Below are 13,917 nucleotides of genomic sequence, written 5' to 3' on the forward strand. Positions count from 1 at the left end.
AGCTGCTCCACAAATGTATCGCTTTATTTAAAAAATAAATTAATTAATTAAAAGGGTTTTCTGGGGAACACATAAAAAAAAAAAAAGGGAGAGAGTAGGTTACAAAAGATTTTTACTCAGTATACCGATCACCTGCTACTGCTGTTCTAACACTGCTCGGGTCTCTGCTTCCCTCCACTCCCTGGTTTCCGGCTCGATACGCAAGAAATGGCTTTAGGGGCCAGCTCAACCAGTGACTGCAACCAGTAAGGGTGGCGCTATATCACGACACTGGTCGCAGCCAGGATCACAGAGCAGTGGCGATGCCATAGAAATGAATGAGATCGCAACACTGCTGGATTTTTTGCGACTTGCGCTGAGATCCTATTTATTTCTATGGGATCACCGCTACTCTGCAATGCTGGCCGCAACCAGCGTCTGCATGTAGCCAAACCCTAAGTGGTCAAGTGAGCCGTCCAAGCCAGTTCCTTTGTGTTGAACAAGAAGTGGAGAGGAGCAGGGTCCGGAACAGCAGTGGCAGGGGATCGGTATGGTGACTAATAATTTGGTTCTTATTTTTAACCCTTTCCACCCCTTAAAAAAAAAAAAAGTTTATTCCCCTTGAAAATGACGTTAATAAAAAAAAAAAAAAGCCTAAAGTCAGCCAATGCAGTTGTGCAGCAGCTACTCAGTTTCAAAAGACCATTGAAAGATGACGAAAAAAGAGGCTATTCAGGAGGTTAAAGGAATACTCCGGGTAAAACTGCTGCACTGTGTTATGCCTATTGCAAGACCGGAGGGGTGGTGTGCATAAGGCAGGGAATCTCCCTGGCCTGGTGATGCAGACTCATTTAATCTTCTTAGGTGACTTGTAAGTGGATGTAGCTGGACAATGGACAGCTTCTAGATAATCTCCATCCTCTGACAGTATACTGTCTTCATCCATGAGCCGGACAAGCTGTGCCTGTCCCCATGGAGGAAAACAGACCTAAGAAGAAAGGGTGCAAATGAGCTCTTAACAAGCTCTACCTCTGATGCCACCAGATGTAAGGCAGCTATCCTATGAGTCAGTGTTAAACCCTTTACATAGGCCTTGACACATGACTCGGATATTAAATAAGCCAGCATCTCATCTGCAGACAGCTGTTTCAGGGTGATTGCCACTCATCAGTGCAGAGTACTGGCTTAAGTGGGTGAGAGGGTGAATCAGGATTTGGGGGGTACTATCTCTCCTTGTGGAGAGAGCGCCTTAGTCGGCGTGAGGAGACTTATAGGCCATACATGCTCCTCTGGAATTCTGGGAAGAAAAGGATGCATATGAGCTCTTAACAAGCTCTGCCTCTGATGCCCCCCAAATCCTGACTTAGGCATCTTAGCCAGTTAAGCCAATACTCTGATGCCCCCAAAATCCTGACTTAGGCATCTTAGCCAGTTAAGCCAATACCCTGATGCCCCCCAAATCCTGACTTGGGCCTCTTACCCAGTTAAGCCAGTACTCTCTGCGTGGTATCCCTTTTATGATGGATTGGGCACTGCATTGCGGCATCCGTTATAAAGGAGAACTATGATGCGTTTGTGAACAGGTCTGTAAGCTAATAAAAATAATTGGTGCACATTCATTCCTCGGTGACTGCCCACAATACTGTTCATTTACCATATTTCTGTGTTATTTGGGAGATTTTAAGGAATTCTGATGAGACCCTTGATGGTGGCAGGTGTATGAGGGATCCCATGATTACACATAATTGTTTCAGTACAGCATGTATAAATTAAGTGTTAAGTGTGTCATCAAAAAATTAACTATTGTTTAAAACAAGTTGTATGTTAAACAGATTTTGTAGAATTTTTGGTGATTTTTTTTGTTTTTATTTTCCCTGTCATCTTCCAAAAACATCTAAAATCCTGCAGTTTTCGCACTGACCACTATTTGTTCTGTACAGGTATGTTTTCAGTAGCCATTGCATTATCATCACAGGCAGGATTACAATGACAGATATCACCTCTGTATAAATTAAACAGGATCCATCATTCACAATAGGTGATATTACAGCTTATCTACTCCCTCCTGACCTCTGCACAGGTCGCAGAGCATGCCTACAAAAATCTGCCATAGAAGTCATTGAGGTCCCCTCCTGACCATTGTATCTGTGGCCCATGGTGGCTGCTTTCAAAGAAAAGGTAGTTTTGACATATTTTAGGCCTAGTGCCCAGTGTGAAAACTTTCGAGTTATGTTAATATAGATAGGGATATGGAAAAAATAAATAAAAAAATCACCAAGAATACAAAAAAAGTTTAACATAAAAACTTGATTTAGGAATAGGCATTTTATAATGACCCATTCCCTTTAGGCCTCATGCACACGACCGTTGTTTTGGTCCACATCCGAGCCGCAGTATTTGCGGCTTGGATGCGGACCCATTCACTTCAATGGGGCCGCAAAAGAGGCAGACAGCACTCCGTGTACTGTCCACATCCGTTGCTCCGTTCCGTGGTCCGTAAAAAAAAAAATATAACCTGTCCTATTCTTGTCTGTTTTGCGGACAAGAATAGGTAGTTATATTAATGGCTGTCCGCGCCGTTCCGCAAATTGCGGAACGCACATGGACACCATTCGTGTTTTGCGAATCCGCAATTTGCGGACAGCAAAACACACAACAGTCGTGTGCATGTAGCCTTAAGTAGAAAAAAAATAACTAAACAGAAAATACATATTCTGGGATGTGTGAGGGAGTCACTATGAGGCTTACATATTTGGGATCCATATGTGAGAAGTGACTACGCTTTCCATCTGATACTGGCACGTGACCATGAGGAGAGTGTGAACCATCTGTCGGAGGCAGTCATAGTCTTTCGTGTTTCTGTTTTATAACATTGTCATTAATAAGGGTCTATATTATTGGAGGAAGTCCTATTTGTTTTCCGTTGCCTGCGTGTTCAGATTTAGCACATAAGTAGCCTCTTGTAGTGTAAATGCATGTCTGCTAGTAGATAAATGCTAGAGGATTAGCTGGATTGACACCCATTTCTGACCAATCGGACCTCATTGCCGATCATCGCCCTGTGACTTGGCGGCGAACAGCAAGCTCGTTTGTTTGCTGGTCACAACTTTTATGCGGGGAATAAACATAAACAGGGAATTGTGGTGCGGACATAATTTGCAGTACATATTGGTCTGAGGTAGCCATTTACACCCCCAGATACAGTATTATGTTAGGATAGAACCTGTTTTCATGTTCCTCATCTATAAGGGACTTCTGCCAGTAACATGTGGTGATTGACAATTCAGCAGGTTGATGGGCACTCATTTAAAGGGGTTGTATCATCAGAAAATACTAGCCTTTATTATGTAGAGGAATTTAATACAAACTACTTCCTAATGTACTGTGATTGTCCATATTGTTTCCTTTGCTGGCTGGATTCATTTTTCCATCACATTATACACTGCTCGTTTCCATGGTTACAACCAGCCTGCAGTCCATCAGGGGTGGTCATGTTTGCACATATAGAAAGAAAAGTGCCAGCCTCTCTGGTGGCGGGGACCATGGGACGGTACATAGGCTGGTGCTTTTTCCTATAGCGTACAAGCCCGGCCACTGCTGCTGGATTGCACGGTGGTCGTAGCTCCTCGAAACGAGCAGTGTATAATGTGATGGAAAAATGAATCCAGCCAGCAAAGGAGGCAATATGGACAATCCCCATACATTAGTAAGAGGTTCGCATTCATTTCCTCTATATAATGTTATTTGCTGAAGTGACACAACCCCTTTAAGGACCTTTTACATAGGCAGATTATTGACGAAACGATCAGCCGCATAAACGATCATTCCCTACTTATAATTGTGGCTGATGGTCTACATTATTTTCGCCAGATGATCTGCGTGCAGTTTTATGTCCACATAAAAGATCCAATAAGCCGGCGGACAAGCACTTGATTATTTGTCTTCTGACTAGTGAGATTATCAGCCTGTGTAAAATTAAGCTGGCGATACATAGATATATTTCTGCAGGACCGGCTGATAATCTAATCTAAGTATGGGGCTCCTCAACCCTCCCTGAGGGCAGATGTCTGTGGGGATAAGGATTTCACCTGCCTGGTTTCCTTACAGATAAACTGAGCACATGTATGGGGGGATCAGGTGAGACAGCATGTTCGTAATGTGTATGGCCAGCCTTATGATCATCCTAAAATAAAACCTGCGCTCACTCCACTCTGCTAATAGCATGCATACCACATCGGTACAGGCCATCGGCGGAGCAAGCGCAGGGCAGAAGCGCCATACCACATCGCCCCTCTGCCTGGTCTGATCAAGCCTGACATAGCCCATCTATACTAGCATTTAGCAGTGGACTGGAGTATGGATTCTAAAGCGGAAGAGGCCTGAACTAAGAAAAGTGAAAAATATAAATAATTAAAGCACATTACAAAAATTATTTTAGTTACATTTAGAGTAGGTTTCAGTTAAGTTAATTTAGTTGCTGGACTGATCGTTCCCAACCATTGTGAACATGTAGCAAGTAAATGGGGAACAATAAATCGCTTGTGTGATGTTGATTGCATCTTATATGCTGACCTAACAATGATCGGGAGTTGTTGTACATCCCCTGGTATAACCAGGTGCCATCTACCTGTCGTTTGTAACAGAATGAGAAGAGGCAAGACAGCTATTGAAGGTGTATGGGCACCCTATGGTCATATGCACTAGATTTTGCCAGGAGATGAGCAGTTTCAGATAACCGCTTATCTGACATGTTCTATATTCAAACAGTTTGACTATGGTGAACATACTGTTGTCAGGGAAAATTTCTTAAAAAGATTGGGGAAAAAAAAGTTTGTGTTTTTTGCCAGACATTGTGCCACTCTTTTTGTCCATTTATTATATGTGATAATGAGGCCGAATAGGGCAACGAGTGGCACTGCCTATTCTTATAATCCTCTTTAAAGGGGACCTGTAACCTTTCCTGACATGTCTATCTTAGCAACTACTTGCACCCCCTTGTAATAATAATTCTAGAGCATGTATTGATATAACTGTTTGTTGTTTAATCCCTTTATTATTCCCGCTAGAAATTATGAATGAATTGCTAGCAGTTTGCAATGAAGGTCCAGATGGGTGTTACCAGTTGGAGGTGTGTCCCTGCACAGTCTGATACTATCCAATCAATGCTGCGAGTGGCACACTATACAGGGGCACACACCCAGCTGGTAACACCCAGCTGGACTTTCATTGCAAACTGCTAGTAATTCATTTAGAACTTCTAGCAGGAATAATAAAGGAATGGCACAACATATAGTCATAAGACTAGATGCTGCAGAATTGTTATTACATGGGGAATGCAAGTAGTTAATAAAACACATGTCAGGAGAGGTGACAGGTCCTCTTTAAGATCATAATCTGTGCATATAAGAAGGCAGTGGTGGGTATGTCTGACATTCAGAAGTGCTCATCATCAGTCTACATGTAAACTTTCCTGCAATGTAACTTTCTTCCCTTTTCTATAGAGCTACTAGCAAAGCAAGGAGTTCCAGGTTTGGGCTGGTGTCTTTAGTATATCATCTGTTGTTAATGGGGCATTAACTGGCTCGTAATGCTTGACTGAAGTAAAATGATGTTCTATAATGATTCATTGTTTTTCCTTTAGGTGGATGAAGGTGCTGCGTTGGAACAAGCTATTAAATTCTGCCAACTTCAGATGGGAGCTTCTGCCCAGAAACAGGTGTGTGACCCCTGCACATGCATGCATGCATGCATGCAAATCTACAATGCAGGTAGATGTAAATTACAATGATACATCACCTATGTCCATGAAACTGGGTATAGTGCAGTAAGGACTGTGGGTATGGGTTAGGACTGTGAGCATATGTCCTTAAAGTAGTGGTTCTGTGAGATGAGGCTTATGGGATCTATGTGTGAAGCAATTCAATGATTCAAAGCCTAAATTATTCACATCCTTTAATTTGGAGCAATGACAGCCTCTGTGGTACTGAATGGATCTCCTTGTGGTAACGTACCCATGTAGTCTAACCAAAGAAACCCTATATTGTACTATACAAAATAGCTGACAAGTTCCAGGACTAGTGAATACATTAGCGCAGCGTGCTGTCTTCTGCTCGCAGGAAAGAGCATGTGATCATTTTAGAGTTCACTGTGAAAAGCTCGGAAATCCTAAGATGAATGTATTAATGTATTGTAGTACAGAGCACACAGAATACCAGGGAACAGGACACAAATAGCCAAACAAGAATTTACAAAGAATCTTGTATGAGAGTTTAAGCAGATTATGACTTATTATTCCAGAGTTCTCCCTGTACCCTTCTCTGCTCTTGGTGACTATGTGTGAAATTAAAGTCACAGTATGTATATTTGCAGATGAATAAACAACTGTAGACATGGGAGGTCATTCTAGAGACAATTGGATTCTTTTGGGGGCCTAGTAGAAATGAAAAAGAAACAGCCCAAAAAAAGCTGAGGGCACAACCTAACTTCTAAGCCCATTGGCTACATGGCATTTAGGATTTGTCCAGCTATTATATAAGTGTAAGTCTAGTCATATACATTAGACTGACCACTATTATATCTCCCCATCAATAAAAGGATCTGGTTTGTTGAAATCCAGTAACCCAGTCTGTGTCTGAAAGATAAGACACCCCCATAGTCAGTAGATGGTCATCATGTCCTTCTGAGATCAGTAGGCTTAGCTCACATTAACCTCCTAACAGATTTGCATGTGCTCTGCTTGGTCTTTGGTAAAAAAGAACCTAACAGTTCAGCCCGAGCAGAGTGAGGAGGGAGGCCTGCTTTAACCATTTATATCTTGTGCTGTGTAGCAGCTAGAAATATACTGGTCTTATTTGAAATCTGTCAGTCTAAGCTTTGAAACAAGACTAGCAAGACTAAACATAGCATTATCTCCTCTACATCGAGAGATATAGCCTTTATAAATCTAGTTGGGAGTGATAGCAGCTGAAAGTGAAAGTAGGTGTCAGCTGCTTTCACTAACTACCCGATTTCTAAAGGCTATATCTCCCGATTGTGGTCTTGTTTGAAAGTTTAGATTTCTAGCTTTCAAACAAGACCCATATCTTTTTGCTACAGAGCCTCAGATATGATGGGTTAAAGTAGCCCTCCAACTTCAGCTGCCTGTGGTCTCAAACAGTCTGGAAGAGAAAAGTGGGGCAGTGGGAAAGATGATAGCCTGCAGTAGTAGAGAAAAAACATTCTCTCTCATGAGACCAGGGGGAGGGTAACATGGACTTGCATGCTACCTATCCCCCTCTCCTCCATCAATCAGAAAGCATACTTGCTATTTTATTGTCACATATGGAGCTTTTTGATCCAGGAAAGGGATGAGAAGATGAGTGCTTGGCTGTCTACTTACTGTTTTTCAAAAAATTAGGTCATGTATTGAAGCCAAGACCCCGATGTTTACCAAGGTCCGGATCATGGCATCAATTAAGTCAAACGTTCTAGTCTTTGCAGTGACACAAAAACAGAATATTTTGTAAAAACTTACGTTTTTATTATGCAAGTATTATAACAAAAAAATATATATAAATGTGGCATCATCATAATTGTACTGACCCACAGAACAAAGTTACATATTACTTATACCTCTGCCAAAAAATAAAAAATAAAGGTTATTTAAAACACCCTAAAATGGTTACAAAAAAAATGCAACTCGTCCTGCAATATTCAAGGACTTGTATAGCTAAAATGAAGAAAAAAAATTAAAAGCTGGAACATATAGGGGGAAAATGTTACTGGTTTTTAAGGCTAAAATTTGTTGTCATTAAGGGGTTAAAATACACTTCAGTTACCCGAGTTGTGCGCCTATATTTAATGTGACTGTTGGGTGGGGGGGGGGGGGGGTTAATTTAGTTTGTATGGCAACCTTAAAGGTGTATTCCTATCTGGGGCATTTAAAGCATATTGATATGCCATAAATGTTAATCTCTTGGACCAGATTCTTATCAAGAAGGGGACCCCACCGTGAAGGAAGAACATACCGTGCATGTGCCAGTCCAATAACAGTGCACATGTTCATCCACCCCTTCATTCATCCCTATGGGACTTTGAAAATGGATGGGTGGCCGTGCACGCATAGCTTATTCTCTGTTCACTTCAAGGCCTTGTTCTTGAGATAGATGTAAGTCTCACTTCTCCTATCAGACATGTATGGCCTATCTTATCAGTAATAATGATAACAAGGTTTATTTCAGCTACTTATTTTTACTTTAGAAAATTGAACATGTGCCCTTTGACTAGTAATCCAGATCTGATCACTTTCCTGAACACTGCTTATCACCCATTCAGGGAGCAATGCACTGATGCTATCCTATGGGAGTAAAGCATTCATAGGGAAATTGAAGATTTAGCTTTAGTAAACCCTTGCCTTGCTGTTTCCTGGAGTACTTTTGCTTATTTCCTAATAATCCCCTTCAATTTGAGTAACTCTTTCTACAACTCCATTTAGACACCATTTTAGTATACACACCACTATCTAGAGGTCAAGTGTGTAGATACAGTTAGTATAATAGATATGGGTAAAGCAAAAAAAATATAAAAACTATGAAGAAACGTCCAAAAGTGGGTCCATGTCTCATGCCTAGGTGGATTATCACACTGCAAATGCTCCCACGTTTTGTATATTAATGCTTCATGAAAAATGAAAGAAATAACTCACAAGAGCCCATTGACTTTTTGCACAATGGGCCTCCAGGGGACCGAGTGGTGGCCTCCAGGGGACCGAGTGGTGGCCTCCAGGGGACACCGTTTTCTAGAGCCTGTTGTATTTTTCACACAACAGCTTTATTGCTAGTTCCGTATAATCCTGCTCAAATATCAGTGAACCCTGCTGAGATCTAGAGACAGATCCTACTGTACATTGTAATGAAGGATACGTAGATTGTTTCAGTGTCACCAGCCAGTTGCTGGTTTTACCTGTGCAGTTCTGAAAGTAAAGGTTATAAACCTATAGTATAAGCCAAGCCGCAGAGTCTGAGGGTGACACATGGCATGTGACAAAGAGATGAGAGCATAAGCGACTCATTTCACTGTCTAGGCGAAACCTTCCCTACAAACAGGATATGCTCTTGAATCTTCTGTGGCTTGTGGTCTGCTCTGAGAACGCCATTTGTAGAGCTACTGATAGATTTACCATTTCCTGACTGATGATACGGGTCTGAAATGGCTGCAGAAATATGAGCCCACAAATTGTGATAACTAAACAAATGCTGTCTACCTTTCTACAGCTGCGGTCCAGTATCGGGCCACATTCACGTTTGTATATTTTTGTAAAACATAGCTTGCTAGGTAGTGAAATAGGCATACTCCTGCCCACATTGTGCAGTGACTTAAAAAAAACTGTGTGGCTCCATGGGACTCTCTCCGGGTCAGATATAGTCTCCCCTAGAAGCACAATCTGATGGACCAGACCACAATGTACGTCCACGTATGAGATTAGAGGTACAGTAGAGGGCTCCTGGTCCTCTGTGGCAGCCCGGTTATGGCTCTGTACCAAAGGCAGCTGTGATGTGACTGTGTGCATAGGCTCTCTTACGTCAGGGCTGTGAATATAAAGAGACATTGGCACTGTAGTATCTTTCAGATCATAGCGCTGTTATACCGGGTGGCCCGCGAAAAAGTAGCCCGCCTACAGCTATTGTAAGACAAGAAAAACAAGCAAGTGGATTGTTCTTTTTTTAATTACCCACAAGTCACAAAAGATGCTGAAAGTGGTTCCTATTCACGTCTCTGCATCTTTGGGCACTTCGGATTATGCTGGTTGATACTGCTTGTGATGCTGCAGAAGTAAAAAGGTCCTGCTTTTTTCCAATAAGATGGGGCAACTTGCCGCACCTCTGGGAACTCGCTGGCAAGGGGTTATGGCCACCACGTTCGTCCACATGACATTTTTATCTGTGGGGAAATGTAAACCAGAAAGTGTCCTCTAACAATCCACATCCCCTGGATGAACCTCACAAACACCATCCGCAGCATCACTAGCCGTACCAGCCAGCATAATCCAACGTGCCCAAAGATGCAAAGTCCTGAATGGGGACCACTTTCAGCATCTTTTGAGACTTGTGGGTTTTAAAAAAAAACAACAATCCACTTTCTTGTTCATCTCGCCATACTATCGATGGAGGCGAGCTACTTTTTTGCGGGCCACCCTGTACTTACCATTGCTAGGATGGAAACACAATGTAGTTTTTTCTGCTGCCCATATGTTTGTATAGGCAGAACATCAAGCATGGCATCAGTTCAGTGTAAATAATGGGACCCCCACACCAAGACATTTAATATTCTTCCCAAAGTCACTTTCTCCAAGTTTACTTTAATAAATGGATGGGTTAGAGAGCGCGCCCCCTAAAACTCACCAGGAATTTTAGGTCTTCAAGTAGTTCCCTACTCTCAGGTGGTGATAAAAAAAAATTAAGAATCGCCCATTTCTGAATTATCCGTTTCTAGGAAAGCTGGGTGACAACCAGTAGGGGCAATTTTACAGGATGGTTGGATTCCTTGAAAAGTCTAGTTACAGAGGAGTACAGTTGTAGAGCATGAATAATAACATAATCGGGAAGGTTTGCCATTCAGGAAAGCTGGGTGCTGACTGCTGTGGGTGCTGTAATGGTAGCCCAAAAACAGATGTAAAGAATAAAATCGCTTAAAGGGTTTCTATCACTTGGTATGACATAATTAGCTGTCAGACACTAGCGATCTGCTAGTGTCTGCTCTGGCCAACCATCCTACTATAATCACTTGTGGGGCAGCGGTTTTGCTAAAAAACTAACTTTTATAAATATGCTAATGAGCCTCTAGGTGCTATGTGGGCGTCATTAGCACCTAGAGGCTCCGTCTACCTTCATACACAGCCGCCGCCCAGCGCGTCCGTTCCGCCCGCCCATGTCCTCCTCCGTGTGACGCGGCGGACGAATTCTCGCGCATGCGCCGTGCGCGGCTGTATTCGGCGCATTTGAGATGTCTGAGCTCGGAGCGGTCAGACATTCAATGCGCATGCGCGGATGTATTCGGCGCATGCGCATTGAATGTCTGACCGCTCCGAGCTCACATCTCAAATGCGCCGAATACAGCCGCGCACGGCGCATGCGCGAGAATTCGGCCGCCGCGTCACACGGAGGAGGACATGGGCGGGCTGGAGGGACGCGCTGGGCGGCGGCTGTGTATGAAGGTAGACGGAGCCTCTAGGTGCTAATGACGCCCACATAGCACCTAGAGGCTCATTAGCATATTTATTAAAGTTAGTTTTTTAGCAAAACCGCTGCCCCACAAGTGATTATAGTAGGATGGTTGGCCAGAGCAGACACTAGCGGATCGCTAGTGTCTGACAGCTAATTATGTCATACCAAGTGATAGAAACCCTTTAACAGAAAAGAACTGGATTTCCTGCTTACTTCAGGCAATAATCCCATTAATAAACTACAAATTGGCGTGGTAATGAAAAGCAGGAAGTGCTCAACCCCATATGCAGTGGTGCATCTATACCGGAGAGATTAGCCAACATATCCTACTGTGGAGGACATGTCTGAGCCCGAGCACCGCGCCAAGGTTTCTCAAGTAGCTCGGGACCTAACGCTAAACCTACCTGTGCTGTATGGGCAATATCAGGAGCCAGTGGGCGAATTACAGGTGCGCAAGGTCCGACACAAAGCAATCTCCAGTAACCTCCAGCATGTGACCATGCTTACAATGGGAGGAGGCAGAGAGCTCTGAGCCCTACCCAAGACTGGCTGATATAGCCCGGGCCTCACATGTGCACCAGAATGCTGCCTGTAGATGGAAATAAAGGCACATTCAGACTAGGAGTTTTTACACCGCCAAACAATTCTATGATAAACTACAAATTGGCGTGGTGATGAAAAGCAGGAAGTGCTCAACCCCATATGCAGTGGTGCATCTATACCGGGGAGGGGGGCAGATCCTGCACTTGTGGTCCGCTGCTAATGGCAATCCCCAGCAAAAATACATACAATGGAGGATGCCCGCAGCGAACCACAAGTACCACAATAGACATCCTACACAGGATAGCAAATGTGTGGATGTGATCAACAATAAAACAAAATAACAATAACCTTTACAAAGACAGGTGCACTCTGCACCTCTCTGTAAAATTGAGAGATTAACCAACATATCCTACTGTGGAGGACATGTCTGAGCCCGAGCACCGCGCCAAGGTTTCTCAAGTAGCTCGGGACCTAACGCTAAACCTACCTGTGCCGTATGGGCAATACCAGGGGCCAGTGGGCGAATTACAGGAGCGCAAGGTTTGAGTCACAGCAAACTCCCAGTTACCGCCATGCTTCTAATGGGAGGAATCCCATTAATCCATTAATTGTGACCTAGCAGCGGTATAACACATTGGATGCTGTGTGTTCTCCCTCCCGGCAGTATACAGGTAGATTACAGTACAGGTTCGCCTCTCTCTGTGATGGACTCTGGGGACCTGCGTTCTGTGTTATCATCCGCCCCTCCTCACTCATGCACAGCGTATAGTATGTGCCAAGGGGATCTGTGACTACCATTTCTTACTATATCCCTGTTGCCATGGTGCCCTCTGTCTTATACGGGGGCTCATGGTCCTCTGTGGCAGCCCACTCTTTTTCCCTTAGCATTGGAAACCTATCTCAACACCACAGAGGGATATAATGAAGGGGGAAAGCTTTTCTCCTTTTTTTCTCTTGTTTTTTTTTCCCAGTGATGCCCAGACAGCTGGCACTTTGCCAGCTGGGAACAGTGACTGCTGTGGAGACAGTTCTAGCTGGGAGAGTGAGTCACCGAAGTGAGCGCAGAGGCTCAGAAATGGGACAGATGAGTGTGCATGTGTATAGCTGTCATTCTGCTATATATATGCATATGTCATAGCTTGTCCAGAGCCTTATGTAATTGTACGTTGTGCTAAACGTACTCACCAGCGCCACCATAAGGATACATCTATATTGTAAGCAGTTTAAAACAGAGGAGATTATAATACAGATGTAAACTGATGTAACAAGTGAGAATCAGACCTAATATAGTACATGATCATCTTTCTTCTAACAAAGCTAGAACCAGACCTGTATGTCACATGAATCCAGAGACCCATCCCCCCCATTCATTGCTCCAGTTCTGCTAGATTTCAGGCTGACAGCTCAGGGGGCTTGTCCTTTCTGCTGCAGCTCTTTTCCAATTATAGCTCAGGAGTCATGTCCTTTCTGCTGCAGCTGTTTCCCTGTAACTGCCACACCTTCTAACAGAAGATACAGCTGGTAACAGTTGAAGATTTAAACTGAGCACGTGCGACCACCTCAGTTAAAAAAAAAAAAAAAACTGAGAATTAAAGGGGTTGTCTCACTTCAGTAAATGGCATTTATCATGCAGAGAAAGTTAATACAAGACACTTACTAATGTATTGTGATTGTCCATATTGCCTCCCTTTGTTGACTTTCATTTTTCCATCACATTATACACTGTTTGTTTCCATGGTTACGACCACCCGCAACCCAGCATCGGTGACCGTGTTTGCACGCTATAGGAAAAAGCACCAGCCTATAGCTGTGGTCCCTGCCACCAGAGAGGTCGCTACTTTTAACTATACTGTGCAAGCACGACCACCACTGATGGATTGCAGGGTGGTCGTAACCATGGAAAGAGCAGTGTATAATGTAATGGGAAAAATGAATAAAGTCAGCACAGGAGGCAATATGAATAATAACAATACAATTCTTCACCATCGCGCGCGGCGGTCACCCGCGGTCAGGCAGCGCAGTAAATGGAAGCAGAGAGCCCAGAGGAACCGGAGTTCACCCTGAAGACAGCCTATATACAGCTTATGTCGGCGATATCCTCCTGCCAGACATCGCTTACCCGCAAGATTGAGTTGGTGAGGGTGGACCTGGACCTGCTTCGGCATGATGTTCAGCTGCTTAGAGACCGTGTCAA

The 13,917-nt window shown here is 43.5% G+C and overlaps 1 protein-coding gene across 6 annotated transcripts in view; it reads left to right on the forward strand.

The window, feature by feature from the left end:
- The window catches only part of CABIN1 (calcineurin binding protein 1), a 196,786-nt gene that overhangs the window by 167,215 nt on the left and 15,654 nt on the right, over positions 1–13,917 (forward strand). For all 6 annotated transcript variants that reach the window (XM_040416393.1, XM_040416396.1, XM_040416397.1 and 3 more), the window contains exon 33: positions 5,621–5,695. In XM_040416393.1, the coding sequence (XP_040272327.1) occupies positions 5,621–5,695 (75 nt within the window). The remainder of the gene's footprint in view (positions 1–5,620; positions 5,696–13,917) is intronic.

The sequence above is a fragment of the Bufo bufo genome, chromosome 2 (assembly GCF_905171765.1).
Source record: "Bufo bufo chromosome 2, aBufBuf1.1, whole genome shotgun sequence".
Taxonomy (NCBI): domain Eukaryota; kingdom Metazoa; phylum Chordata; class Amphibia; order Anura; family Bufonidae; genus Bufo; species Bufo bufo.